This window comes from Salvelinus fontinalis, chromosome 7 (genome assembly GCF_029448725.1).
Source record: "Salvelinus fontinalis isolate EN_2023a chromosome 7, ASM2944872v1, whole genome shotgun sequence".
Lineage (NCBI taxonomy): Eukaryota > Metazoa > Chordata > Actinopteri > Salmoniformes > Salmonidae > Salvelinus > Salvelinus fontinalis.
In genome coordinates, this window is record NC_074671.1 from 65,589,109 (window position 1) to 65,603,456 (window position 14,348).

The 14,348-nt window shown below is 42.5% G+C and overlaps 4 protein-coding genes across 4 annotated transcripts in view; 1 reads left to right on the forward strand and 3 right to left on the reverse strand.

The window, feature by feature from the left end:
* Positions 1–14,348, forward strand: part of LOC129860172 (zinc finger protein 883-like) — a 483,924-nt gene that overhangs the window by 124,160 nt on the left and 345,416 nt on the right. The window lies entirely within an intron of this gene.
* Positions 1–14,348, reverse strand: part of LOC129860141 (oocyte zinc finger protein XlCOF6-like) — a 112,719-nt gene that overhangs the window by 69,153 nt on the left and 29,218 nt on the right. The gene's annotated exons all lie outside the window — the stretch shown is intronic.
* Positions 1–14,348, reverse strand: part of LOC129860133 (zinc finger protein 250-like) — a 166,044-nt gene that overhangs the window by 34,797 nt on the left and 116,899 nt on the right. The gene's annotated exons all lie outside the window — the stretch shown is intronic.
* Positions 3,449–7,344, reverse strand: LOC129860144 (uncharacterized). The gene is made up of 3 exons (XM_055930485.1): positions 6,293–7,344; positions 6,122–6,182; positions 3,449–6,021 (listed from the first exon to the last, which is right to left on the reverse strand). Exon 3 carries the CDS (start codon positions 5,740–5,742, stop codon positions 3,787–3,789), a length of 1,956 nt encoding a protein of 651 aa, XP_055786460.1. The 5' UTR covers positions 5,743–6,021; positions 6,122–6,182; positions 6,293–7,344; the 3' UTR covers positions 3,449–3,786.

Sequence of the window (14,348 nt, forward strand, 5' to 3'; positions counted from 1 at the left end):
CCCTATTTCTGAAACTGTCCGCCGCCATTGTTGCACCCCCTATTACCAGCCTGTTCAACCTCTCCTTCGTATCATCTGAGATCCCCAAGGATTGGAAAGCTGCCGCTGTCATTCCCCTCTTCAAAGGGGGAGACACCCTGGACCCAAACTGTTACAGACCTATATCCATCTTGCCCTGCCTAGCTAAGGTCTTCGAAAGCCAAGTCAACAAACAGATCACTGACCATCTCGAATCCCACCGTACCTTCTCCGCTGTGCAATCCGGTTTCCGAGCCGGTCACGGGTGCACCTCAGCCACGCTCAAGGTACTAAACGATATCATAACCGCCATCGATAAAAGACATTACTGTGCAGCCGTCTTCATCGACCTGGCCAAGGCTTTCGACTCTGTCAATCACCATATTCTTATCGGCAGACTCAATAGCCTCGGTTTTTCTAATGACTGCCTTGCCTGGTTCACCAACTACTTTGCAGACAGAGTTCAGTGTGTCAAATCGGAGGGCATGTTGTCCGGTCCTCTGGCAGTCTCTATGGGGGTACCACAGGGTTCAATTCTCGGGCCGACTCTTTTCTCTGTATACATCAATGATGTTGCTCTTGCTGCGGGCGATTCCCTGATCCACCTCTACGCAGACGACACCATTCTGTATACTTCCGGTCCTTCCCTGGACACTGTGCTATCTAACCTCCAAACGAGCTTCAATGCCATACAACACTCCTTCCGTGGCCTCCAACTGCTCTTAAACGCTAGTAAAACCAAATGCATGCTTTTCAACCGTTCGCTGCCTGCACCCGCACGCCCGACTAGCATCACCACCCTGGACGGTTCCGACCTAGAATATGTAGACATCTATAAGTACCTAGGTGTCTGGCTAGACTGCAAACTCTCCTTCCAGACTCATATCAAACATCTCCAATCCAAAATCAAATCTAGAGTCGGCTTTCTATTCCGGAACAAAGCCTCCTTCACTCACACCGCCTAACTTACCCTAGTAAAACTGACTATCCTACCGATCCTCGACTTCGGCGATGTCATCTACAAAATAGCTTCCAATACTCTACTCAGCAAACTGGATGCAGTTTATCACAGTGCCATCCGTTTTGTTACTAAAGCACCTTATACGACCCACCACTGCGACCTGTATGCCCTAGTCGGCTGGCCCTCGCTACATGTTCGTCGTCAGACCCACTGGCTCCAGGTCATCTACAAGGCTATGCTAGGTAAAGTGCCGCCTTATCTCAGTTCACTGGTCACGATGGCTACACCCACCCGTAGCACGCGCTCCAGCAGGTGTATCTCACTGATCATCCCTAAAGCTAAAACCTCATTTGGACGCCTTTCCTTCCAGTTCTCTGCTGCCTGCGACTGGAACGAATTGCAAAAATCTCTGAAGTTGGAGACTTTTATCTCCCTCAACAACTTTAAAAATCTGCTATCCGAGCAGCTAACCGATCGCTGCAGCTGTACATAGTCCATCTGTAAACCTACCTGGTTAAATAAAGGTTAAATAAAAAAATAAAAATAAAAAAAAATGTCTGGTGTTCTATGTTGTTCTATGTTTTGTATTTCTATGTGTTTGGCCTGGTATGGTTCCCAATCAGAGGCAGCTGTCTATCGTTGTCTCTGATTGAGAACCATACTTAGGTAGCCTATTCCCACCTGTGTTTGTGGGTAGTTGTTTTCTGTTTTGTGTATTGCACCTTGCAGAACTGTTCGTTTGTCGTTTTTTTGTTTTTTTGTTCAAGTATTCGTCTTTATTAAAATTATTATGAATACTTACCACGCTGCACCTTGGTCTTCTCCTTCTCCCGACGACATTCGTTACAGTTCCATTAACTTCTTATGGCTGCAAGGGGCAGCATTGAGTAACCTGGAAAGAGGTGGCCATTTTAAACGGCCTCCTACTCAATTCTCGCTCGTACAATATGCATATTATCATTACTATTGGATAGAAAACACTCTCTAGTTTCTTAAACCGTTTGAATTATTTCTCTAAGTGAACCAGAACTCTTTCTGCAGCCCATTTCCTATCCGGAAGTGAGATTTCCAAAAGCGAGGTCTTTTTTCAAGAGCTTGTCTATAAAAGGGCATGTCACTTGGGACCATAGAAACACGTCATACACCTTCCCTTGGGTGTCATGCGGAAGTGAGAGCAGAAATGACTTGAATATCTCGTTCTGGGATTGAATACATCATCTTGGAGTGAGAGGTCCGCCATTATTATTTTTTTCGAAGGCGCGAAGTTGGACCTGGAATTGCCTCCTGGAAAACCGTCGTTATAGGTGAATATGATCTCCGGCTTCGATTTTATTTGATACATGTCACAATATCCTCGTAAAGTATGTTTTTTCAATATAGTTTAATTATATTATTGAAATTTATTCGGGACTTTAGACGTGATGCGTTCGAAGAATTTGTTCAAGAAGGAGAGGCTAGCGCCGCACGGCCAGTGTGCTTGCTAATTCAAGAGGGAAATAGTTCGTTCTGGATCCAAACAAAGACGGTTCTGGACAATGGACCCCTTTACAACATTCTGATGGAAGATCAACAAAGATAAGGACCCAAATTGGGATGCTATTTCATATATCTGTCGAACTGTGCTATCGCTACCGATTACTTGGAATCAATGCTGTTGTGTGTTAGCTATTGCAGTAAGCTAATATAACGATATATTGTGTTTTCGCTGTAAAACACTTAAAAAATCGGAAATATTGTCTGTATTCACAAGATCTTTGTCTTTCATTTTGCTATACACCATATATTTTTCTGAAATGTTTTATGATGAGTAATTAGGTAGTTGACGTTGGTGTCTGTATTTACTCTGGCTACTCCCGTGCTATTTCTGACTGTAGCTATGATGGTAGCATCAATGTAAAACTGATTTATAGCTCAAATATGCACATTTTTCGAACAAAACATAGATTTATTGTGTAACATGTTATAGGACTGTCATCTGAGGAAGTTGTTTCTAGGTTTGTTTGGTTGGATCTTGGTTAGTTAGATTGGCTTTGTGCATGCTACCTGTGCTGTGAAAAATGTCTGTCCTCTTTTGTATTTGGTGGTGAACTAACATAAATATACGTGGTGTTTTTCCTGTAAAACATTTTAAAAATCGGACACGTTGGCTGGATTCACAAGATGTGTATCTTTCAAATGCTGTATTGGACTTGTTAATGTGTGAAAGTTAAATATTAAAAAAAAATAGATTTTGAATTTCGCGCCCTGCAATTGAGCTGGATGTTGTCATAAGTGTACCGATGTCGGGCTGCAGCCAGCCTAACAGGTTTTAAGATCCCATTTTGAGCTTCATTCTAGAATATAACACAAGAGCTGTGTGTGTGCAATAGTTTGAAGAGAAATAAATGGATTCATAAATACAATTTCACAATCATAATTATACTGATCAAAAAAAAGATGCTTCGATTATAATGTATAATTCTCATTTTATTATAATTTTCATACTAATGTAAACCACACATACAACTAAATAAAGTGTATATAGTGCATAACACAGCACCAAATTAAATCTGAATTAAAATAACTCCATATTCACTGTATTATACAGTAAACTAGTGGCGTACATCTGAAAAAAAGTCTACTAGACATTTTTACAGACAATTTATTAGTTAAATGCTTTGACATAGCGGTCATCAAAGTTTACTGCAATGTAACTACTTAACAAAAAATTGTAACGATACAGAATGTGGAGATAGACCATGTTATTTAACACTTATGTACAACATAAGTGTTGTACTCAACATTTGCTAAAAAGCACTCCCGTTAGGCTACTGCAGCCTCACTCTGCCCATGATGTAGCTATCACCTCTATCTGTCCTCTGCAGCCTCACTCTGCCCATGATGTAGCTATCACCTCTATCTGTCCTACGCAGTCCCACTCTGCCCGTGACGTAGCTATCACCTCTATCTGTCCTCTGCAGCCTCACTCTACCCATGATGTAGCTATCACCTCTATCTGTCCTCTGCAGCCTCACTCTACCCATGATGTAGCTATCACCTCTATCTGTCCTCTGCAGCCTCACTCTACCCATGATGTAGCTATCACCTCTATCTGTCCTCTGCAGCCCCACTCTACCCATGATGTAGCTATCACCTCTTCTCTGCAGCCTCACTCTACCCATGATGTAGCTATCACCTCTATCTGTCCTATGCAGCCTCACTCTGCCTATAATGTAGCTATCACCTCTATCTGTCCTCTGCAGCCCCACTCTACCCGTGATGTAGCTATCATCTCTATCTGTCCTCTGCAGCCTCACTCTACCCATGATGTAGCTATCACCTCTATCTGTCCTCTGCAGCCTCACTCTACCCATGATGTAGCTATGACCTCTATCTGTCCTCTGCAGCCCCACTCTACCCATGATGTAGCTATCACCTCTCCTCTGCAGCCTCACTCTACCCATGATGTAGCTATCACCTCTATCTGTCCTATGCAGCCTCACTCTGCCTATAATGTAGCTATCACCTCTATCTGTCCTCTGCAGCCCCACTCTACCCGTGATGTAGCTATCACCTCTCCTATGCAGCCTCACTCTACCTATGATGTAGGTATCACCTCTACCTGTCCTATGCAGCCTCACTCTGCCTATAATGTAGCTATCACCTCTATCTGTCCTCTGCAGCCCCACTCTACCCGTGATGTAGCTATCATCTCTATTTGTCCTCTGCAGCCTCACTCTACCCATGATGTAGCTATCACCTCTATCTGTCCTCTGCAGCCTCACTCTACCCATGATGTAGCTATCACCTCTATCTGTCCTCTGCAGCCTCACTCTGCCCATGATGTAGCTATCACCTCTATCTGTGCTCTGCAGCCTCACTCTACCCATGATGTAGCTATCACCTCTATCTGTCCTCTGCAGCCTCACTCTACCCATGATGTAGCTATCACCTCTATCTGTCCTCTGCAGCCCCACTCTACCCATGATGTAGCTATCACCTCTCCTCTGCAGCCTCACTCTACCCATGATGTAGCTATCACCTCTATCTGTCCTATGCAGCCCCACTCTGCCTATAATGTAGCTATCACCTCTATCTGTCCTCTGCAGCCCCACTCTACCCGTGATGTAGCTATCATCTCTATCTGTCCTCTGCAACCTCACTCTACCCATGATGTAGCTATCACCTCTATCTGTCCTCTGCAGCCCCACTCTACCCATGATGTAGCTATCACCTCTCCTCTGCAGCCTCACTCTACCCATGATGTAGCTATCACCTCTATCTGTCCTATGCAGCCTCACTCTGCCTATAATGTAGCTATCACCTCTATCTGTCCTCTGCAGCCCCACTCTACCCGTGATGTAGCTATCACCTCTCCTATGCAGCCTCACTCTACCTATGATGTAGGTATCACCTCTACCTGTCCTATGCAGCCTCACTCTGCCTATAATGTAGCTATCACCTCTATCTGTCCTCTGCAGCCCCACTCTACCCGTGATGTAGCTATCATCTCTATCTGTCCTCTGCAGCCTCACTCTACCCATGATGTAGCTATCACCTCTATCTGTCCTCTGCAGCCCCACTCTACCCATGATGTAGCTATCACCTCTATCTGTCCTCTGCAGCCTCACTCTACCCGTGACGTAGCTATCACCTCTATCTGTCCTCTGCAGCCCCACTCTACCCATGATGTAGCTATCACCTCTATCTGTCCTCTGCAGCCTCACTCTACCCGTGACGTAGCTATCACCTCTATCTGTCCTCTGCAGCCTCACTCTACCCATGATGTAGCTATCACCTCTATCTGTCCTCTGCAGCCTCACTCTACCCGTGACGTAGCTATCACCTCTATCTGTCCTCTGCAGCCTCACTCTACCCGTGACGTAGCTATCACCTCTATCTGTCCTCTGCAGCCTCACTCTACCCGTGACGTAGCTATCACCTCTATCTGTCCTCTGCAGCCTCACTCTACCCGTGACGTAGCTATCATCTTTATCTGGGCAGGAGAGTGCATCCGACTGTCAAAACATCAGTAGATTTGTAGTTCAACATCATCTGTGTACCTGCAGACAAACAATAATACATTAATGATTTGAAGAACGTCAATAATATACACTTAAATTTAAAAACACAATTCTGTGAGGATCAATTTTAAATATATACCTTATAAACCACTGCTTGCATCCCCTTTGTCAGTTTGTTGTCCCATGACTGGTTCGCTGGCCTGGAAAACATTTGGTATGCAGATTAGAATAAATCAAATACATCCATGTTCACTTATATACTTATGTGTAGTACTTGTTTCTGAGATGATTTCTATTTGTATTTACTTACAGTTGGTACAAGGCAGACTGGTCATCCTCCATGTTGATGTCTGATTCTGCAGCTTCAGTTGGTGACAATACATGAGCCACTTCCACTTGGCTGAAATATCACACAGATAAACAAAAACATTGATATTATATTGCAATCAAACAACAGTTCAAATGAGTTAAATTATTATGTAACTTGCATATATATTATTTATCAGTGTCAAAAATAGCTTACCCGTGTATTTGTTTGTCTTCTGGCTTGTTCTTAATAATGTGACCAGTTTGTTCTAACTTCTGGATCAGGAGTCGGAGTGCGTCTTGTTGTGTAACGATATAACTGAGTGAGCTGTAGTCAACCATCCTACCTTGCAAAAGATGCTGTACCATGGAATCTCGGGCAGCGGCGACTTCTTGATCAATCTCTTGTTATGGTTTTAGCTTCATGCACACTCTGTTGAGGTGCACAGAGATGTTGTTCTGGTTCTTCAAGCAAAATCTGCAGACAATAGGGATTATTTTTATATAAAAAAAACTCAATTTGTTTGGCGCGTTATGTTCAGAAATCCACAGGCTCAGGCAGGTCATGAAGGGCAGACGATAATTCCAAATAGTATCCGTAAAGTTCGTAGAAACATGTAAAACGTTTTTATAATCAATCCTCAGGTTGTTTGTAACATAAATAATCTTTATAATGAGAATATTTCAACCGGTAGGTAAACTATCCGGTAGGTAAACTATTCAATACAATAGAGAAAGACAATGTTGAGCTACCACTTTCGCACGCAAGAACTAATCAAAGGACATCTGGCTATCCACTGACGCGATTTGATAAATCTCGCTAATTTTTCAGAATAAAAGCTTGAAACTATGTCTAAAGCCTGTTCACGGCCTGTGGAAGCCATTGGAAAAGGAATCTGGTTGATATCCCTTTAAATGGAGGATAGGCAGGCAGTGGAACAGGGATTTTTCAAAATAAGAGGCACTTCCGGGTTGGATTTCCTCAGGTTTTCGCCTGCAAAATCAGTTCTGTTATACTCACAGACAATATTTTGACAGTTTTGGAAACTTTAGAGTGTTTTCCATCCTAATCTGTCAATTATATGCATATTCTAGCATCTGGGCCTGAGAAATAGGCCGTTTACATTGGGCACGTTATTTTTCCAAACATAAAAATTCTGCCTCCTAGCGTCAAGAAGTTAAGAACAAATTCTTATTTACAATGACGGCCTACCAAAAGGCCCCCTGCACAGACAGGGGATTAAAAACACATCACAACAAGAGAGACCTAAGACATCAACATAGCATGGCAGCAACACATGACAACACAGCATGGAAGCAACATAACAACATGGTAGCAACACCATATGGCAGCAGCACAACATAACAACATGGTAGCAGCACAAAACATGATACAAACATTATTGGCCACAGACAACAGCACAAAGGGCAAGAAGGTAGAGACATCAATAGATCACGCAAAGCAGCCCCACAACTGTCAGTAAGAGTATCCATGAGTGAGTCTTTGAATGAAGACATTGAGATTGTTGCAGCTCATTCCGGTCGCTAGCTGCAGCGAACTGAAAAGACCAGCGACCCAGGGATCTGTGTGCTTTGGGGACCTGTAACAGAATGCGGCTGGTAGAACGGGTGTTTTATGTGGAGGATGAGGGCTGCAGTAGATATCTCAGAAAGGGGGGAGTGAGCCCTATGAGGGTTTTATAAATAAGCATCAACCAGTGGGTCTTGCGACAGGTATACAGAGATGACCAGTTTGCATTGGTGGCAAATCTGATGGCCGAATGGTAAAGAACCTATAGCCGCTCGAGAGCACCCTTACCTGCCGATCTATAAATTACATCTCCGTAATCTAGCAAGGGTAGGATGGTCATCTGAATCAGGGTTAGTTTGGCAACTGGGGTGAAAGAGGAGCGATTACAATACAGGAAACCAAGTCTAGATTTAATTTTAGCCTGCAGCTTTGATATGGGCTGAGAGAAGGACAGTATACCGTCTAGCCCCACTCCCAAGTACTTGTACGCGGTGACTACCTCAAGCTCTAAACCCTCAGAGGTAGTAATCACACCTGCGGGGAGAGGGGCATTCTTCTTACCAAACCACATGACCTTTGTTTTGGAGGTGTTCAGAACAAGGTTAATAACGCTAGGGGTCAGATTTTTTAAACATTTTTAAAATAACGTTCCCAAGGTAAACGGACATTTTCTCTTGCCCAGATCGTAGAATATGCATATAATTTACAGATTGGGATAGAAAACACCCCAAAGTTTCCAAAACTGTCAAAATATTATCTGTGAGTATAACAATACTTATTCTGCAGGCGAAAACCTGAGAAAATCTAACCCGGAAGTGAATATATATATTTTTTTATCTGTGTTTCCTGGCCCGTCTATCCTCCATTTAAAGAGGTATCAACCAGATTCCTTTTCCTATGGCTTCCTCGGGCTGTGACCAGGCTTTAGACATAGTTTCAGGCTTTTATTTTGAAAAATGAGCGAGATGTTTCAAAAGTAGTCAGGTGTCCTCTGAATAATTCCTGCGCGCGAGAGAGGGGCTCCCCATTTTCCTTTTCTCTCTAAAAGAATAGGTTATGGTCCGGTTGAAATATTAGCGATAATGTTTGTTAAAAACAACCTGAGGATTGATTATAAAAATCATTTGACATGTTTCTACGACCATTACGGATACTTTTTGGAATTTGTCGAATGGAACAAGGCTTTCGTTTTCTGAACATATGCGCAACCCAAATGGCGTTTTTTTGTGATAAAAGTAATATTTATCGAACAAAAATAACATTTGTTGTGTAACTGGGAGTCTCGTGAGTGCAAACATCCGAAGATTATCAAAGGTAAGCGATTAATTTGATTACTTTTCTGACTTTCGTGACCAAGCTAACCAAGCTAATATAAAGCTAACTGTTCAACCATTGATTGCTACACTCACAAAAGCTTGGATTTCTTTCGCTGTAAAGTATATTTTCAAAATCTGACACGATAGGTGGATTAACAACAAGCTAAGCTGTGTTTTGGTACATTTCACTTGTGATTGCATGATTTTAAATATTTTTAGTAATATTTTTTTATCTGATACGTTTGGGAATTTTCATCTTCCTTTCAGGACCGGAACGAGGCTGTAGTTTTCTCAACATAACGCGCAACCCAAATGGCGTTTTTTTGCTATAAAAGTAATATTTATCGAACAAAAATAACATTTTTTGTGTAACTGGGAGTCTCGTGAGTGCAAACATCCAAAGATTATCAAAGGTAAGCAATAAATTTTATTGCTTTTCTGACTTTCGTGACCAAGCTAACCAAGCTAATATAAGGCTAACTGTTCTAACATTGATTGCTACACTCACAAAAGCTTGGATTTCTTTCGTTGTAAAGTATATTTTCAAAATCTGACACGATAGGTGGATTAACAACAAGCTAAACTGTGTTTTGGTATATTTCACTTGTGATTGCATGATTATAAATATTTTTAGCAATATTTATGCATTTGGCGCCCTGCAATTCTAGCGGTTGTTTAGGAAAGTGATCCCGTAAAAGGGATCCGTAGCGCAGTGAAGTTAAGAGCAGAGAAAGATAAGAAAGCTTTGTTGTAGAGCGTTTTAATACAATATCCAATAAATAGCATTATGTCAATACTTATACAACTATTATTACTAGTGCTAGCAGAGATACTACTAACATTAATAACAGCAAGATGATAATAATAGTAACACACATTGAAAAATTAAAGAGTTAACTTACCGTGAACCAGTAGCAGTTGCAGATGCCATCTTGCTCCAAAAGGAAGGCAGTAGGTTGGAATTTCTCAAAGAAATCTCAGCTCCCAGAAGGAAAGTGTGGCTCTCAGTTGGAAATGCTGTTCTGAACTAGATGATATCCTGTTGCTTAGGTCAATATATGTACCATCAGATAGGCCCAACCCATTTCTACATTAGAATATTCCATTCAGGGTGAATTGACACATTAGCAGAGTAGTTGAGAATGGCTTGTTCTATAGAAACAGTCACTTGGAAGACTGGGAAAACAGGGAAACTGAGATTTTTTATATAAAATTGTTAATTAGAAAAATGTAATACTTCCACATAAAAAAACTTTTGAAATGTATTGCATTTGAATAGGCTAGAAGGATGGTTCTATTGCCCAACCAAGGTGTTGTTGCCCAGGCCATTGTTCTGATGTTTGAGGCTCATCAAGCTGAGGAATTTCACACCTCTGTGTGGGGGTTTCACAAGCTGTTTGGTTTCAGCAAGACATTGTAGTAAGAACAGTTGAACTCTTACTGCTAATGGTTGGGTAAAAATAAGGAACATTGCAACCCATTCTCATTTGGCTCTCTCTCCTTGTATCAGAAAGACCATAAATCAATTGCTTTCTATCATGTTTCACAGAGGGCTTCTCTCCCACAGACCAGGCCTCAAACTGTCTGTTCTTTCTGGTTCTCTCTCTCTCTCACACACACATACAAGCCCTGTCCCTTGGCCTGAGATTGTATAGCTTACTCCCTGGAACTACACACTCCCAGCCTGCCTGCATGCCCTGCCACCCAACCTGATACCACATATGGATCAGCCAAAAGGCCTGGATCCACTTTCTCCAAGAATCTCACTCCCACTGGGCCAAACTCTTCTTTATCATAACCATGTCCACCGATGCAAGGCTCGGGCTCTGAGCATCTCACCACACCTTCCAACTCACTTAAATCTCCCTCATTCACTTCCATTTCACCTCCAGAACTCTGTCAGGAGGACATCTGATGCTGTTTGTACTTGAACCCAGTCAACACCCCATCTCCCTCTTTGAACACCATCTTCATCAAATTCAACCTCTGCTTTCCTCATTCTCTTTTTCCTCTTCTCCCTCCTTTACGTCCCTGTCCCAATATTCATCTTCTCCCTCCTTTATGTTGCAGTCCCAATACTCCTCTTCTCCCTCATTTATGTCCCTGTCCCAATACTCCTCTTCTCCCTCCTTTATGTCCCTGTCCCAATACTCCTCTTCTCCCTCCTTTACGCCCCTGTCCCAATACTCCTCCTCCTCCCTCCTTTATGTCCCTGTCCCAATACTCCTCTTCTCCCTCCTATATGTCCCTGTCCCAATACTCCTCTTCTCCCTCCTCCCTGTGTCCCTGTCCCAATACTCCTCTTCTCCCTCCTTTATGTCCCTGTCCCAATACTCCTCTTCTCCTTCCTTTATATCCCTGTCCCAATACTCCTCTTCTCCCTCCTTTACGTCCCTGTCCCAATACTCCTCTTCTCCCTCCTTTATGTCCCTGTCCAATACTCCTCTTCTCCCTCCTTTATGTCCCTGTCCCAATATTCCTCTTCTCCCTCCTTTATGCCCCTGTCCCAATACTCCTCTTCTCCTTCCTTTACGTCCCTGTCCCAATACTCCTCTTCTCCCTCCTTTACGTCACTGTCCCAATACTCCTCTTCTCCCTCCTTTATGTCCCTGTCCAATACTCCTCTTCTCCCTCCTTTATTTCCCTGTCCCAATACTCCTCTTCTCCCTCCTTTATGTCCCTGTCCCAATACTCCTCTTCTCCCTCCTTTATGTCCCTGTCCCAATACTCCTCTTCTCCCTCCTATATGTCCCTGTCCCAATACTCCTCTTCTCCTGGCTTTGCTAGCGGCCTGGTGGCATCCCAACGTAACTCCATATCATAATCGTCCTGCTCACCTGAGAAACAAGTCTTCTCCGGGCACAGACGTTGTGAGAGCATGAGCAGTGGTACAACTCCTGAGGAAACGTGTAGAACTGGTCAACTTAAATAGACAGCATGGAAGTAGTGTGGATCCAATTGGTGCAATATCCGCTGATGCAATCAGCTGATGCCACCACACTCAGGTTTCCCTTCTGAACTGGCTCCGCTTTATTTAACTTAAACGAATCATGACGCGGCATACAATATCAACAGCGACAACGGTAGGCTGCGATTTAAGTGATAATTTGACTGTCAAATCCACGTATTGGTGTTTGGCCTTCGTATCTCCGCATGCGACAAAATCAACGGCACTAAACCAAAGATATTGATCTGTTTTAATCAACCTTATGCTACCATGATGACTACATTTTCACACTAACTTCACCAATCTGAGGTAAAAAAAAGATGTGTAATTATACTAAATGTTATGGGGTGAAAATGCAAGCGTGTGTAAGGTAGTAACAGTAGCACAAAATGTCCACATTGGAGAAATTAAAGCATTATACAATAGTTTCATGACAAAATAATTCAACATGCCAATTTAAAATGAAAGCATATTTTTCTCACTCACAAACCATGGCAAAAAGAACATATTTCTCACTCATTTAACCACAGAGTTTAAAATGCTCCCCAACACAGTTTAACCAGGTGCTCTAGAGCCTCCACAGGGTCTGTGCAGCAGGAAGAACCTTACTAACACAATAGAAGAGGTTGTGGTAGACATGGGCCATCAGAGTAGAGTTCACAGCTCTTTCAGTCTGAACATTCATGTCAATGACTCACCCTGAAATGGACCATCAATACCAGAGTTCTACAAGACTATTTACATAATCAACTGCATTTCAACAGCTGGGCTCACAATAGTCTTCCTGGGGTTCAAACAGGAAACACAAAAGTGTACATAATATACATAGCACTACATTGACATTACAATTTAGTAGTCTCCCATCCAGAGCTAGTGCATTCATCTTAAAGTACTTGGAGAGACAACCACACATCACATGCATACTACACTGCAAAATACAATATAAAATACATATAAAATGTCTCTCTACAGTCCCCGTTGTGACGTAAGGTGTTCTTTCATCTTTTTCTATCTGGTTTATTGCTAGCTTGAGTTACCTGGGGAGGCAGAGAGTTCCATGTAGTCATGGATCTATTTTAAACTGTGCGTTTCCCAGCCTCTGTTCTGGATCTGGGGACTGAAGATCCCTCTGGTTGCTTGTCTTGTATTGTACCGATGAGTAACAGAACTAACTCAATCCCACAGAAAACTGCAGAGGGAAACAGTACCACCCAGTCAACCATCCGACTCCATTTCTTCAATGTGAGAAGCCTCAAAGAGGATATTCAACTCTAACGGCAAATCCAAGATCTCAATATCTTTACACTAGAAACTAACGAAACACACCAAAACTGACAAGGTGAATACTGATCAGTAAAGTAAAGAGAGGCTAACATTCTAGAACACTCCCTTTCCTCTGCACTGTTCTCTCACAGTGAGAAACAATAGGACAACAATAGAGTGTTCTACACTTTCTTCATTTGATCCAATTCACTGTTATCACTTCTTTTATGAGATGAGAATTAAAAGGAGTGACTTTAATCTTAGCTGTTCTGAGAGAACTGATCCTTTATGTATATGTTGGTGTGTTTTTAAGTTGCTCTGTTAAGAGAAACTCTTTCCACAGTCAGAGCAGGACTAAGGCTTCTCTCCTGTATGTATACATTTTAAAATATATATATTTAGCCAATTTGGAGAAACTCTTTCCAAAGTCAGAGCAGGAGTGAGGCTTCTCTCCTTTTTGTATAGGTTGGTATGTTTTAAGGTGCCCAGTCAAGAGAAACTCGCACCAGTCAGTGCAGAAGTAAGACTTCTCTCCTGTGTGTGTTCTTTGATGAAATTTTAGCTCAGTTGATGTTGTGAAGCCCTTTACACAGTCAGAGCAGGAGTAACGCTTCTCTCCTACATGTATACGTTCACGAGTGTTTAAGGTATCCAATCGGGAGAAATTCTTCCCACAGTAAAAGCACGAATAAGGTTTTTCTCCTGTGTGTGTTCTCTGAAGAACTTTTAGCTCGGTTGATGTTGTGAAGCATCTTCCACAGTCAGAGCAGGATTAAGGCTTCTCGCCCGTATGTATACGTGGTTAAATGCGGTGGATTGCGCTTTCAGTTTTCCACGAATGCTGCCATCCATCCACAGTTTCTGGTTAGGGTCCAAATGTTAGGGTCCAAATGTTCATTTATTTGAAATATGAATCATGCTTTTAGCATATTACACACACACACACACACACACACACACACACACACACACACACACACACACACACACACACACACACACA

Bases quoted from the DNA above. Each gene is read 5' to 3' on its own strand.
- LOC129860144 (XM_055930485.1), bottom strand. From the start codon at position 5,742: ATGGGTAGAGTGAGGCTGCAGAGGACAGATAGAGGTGATAGCTACGTC.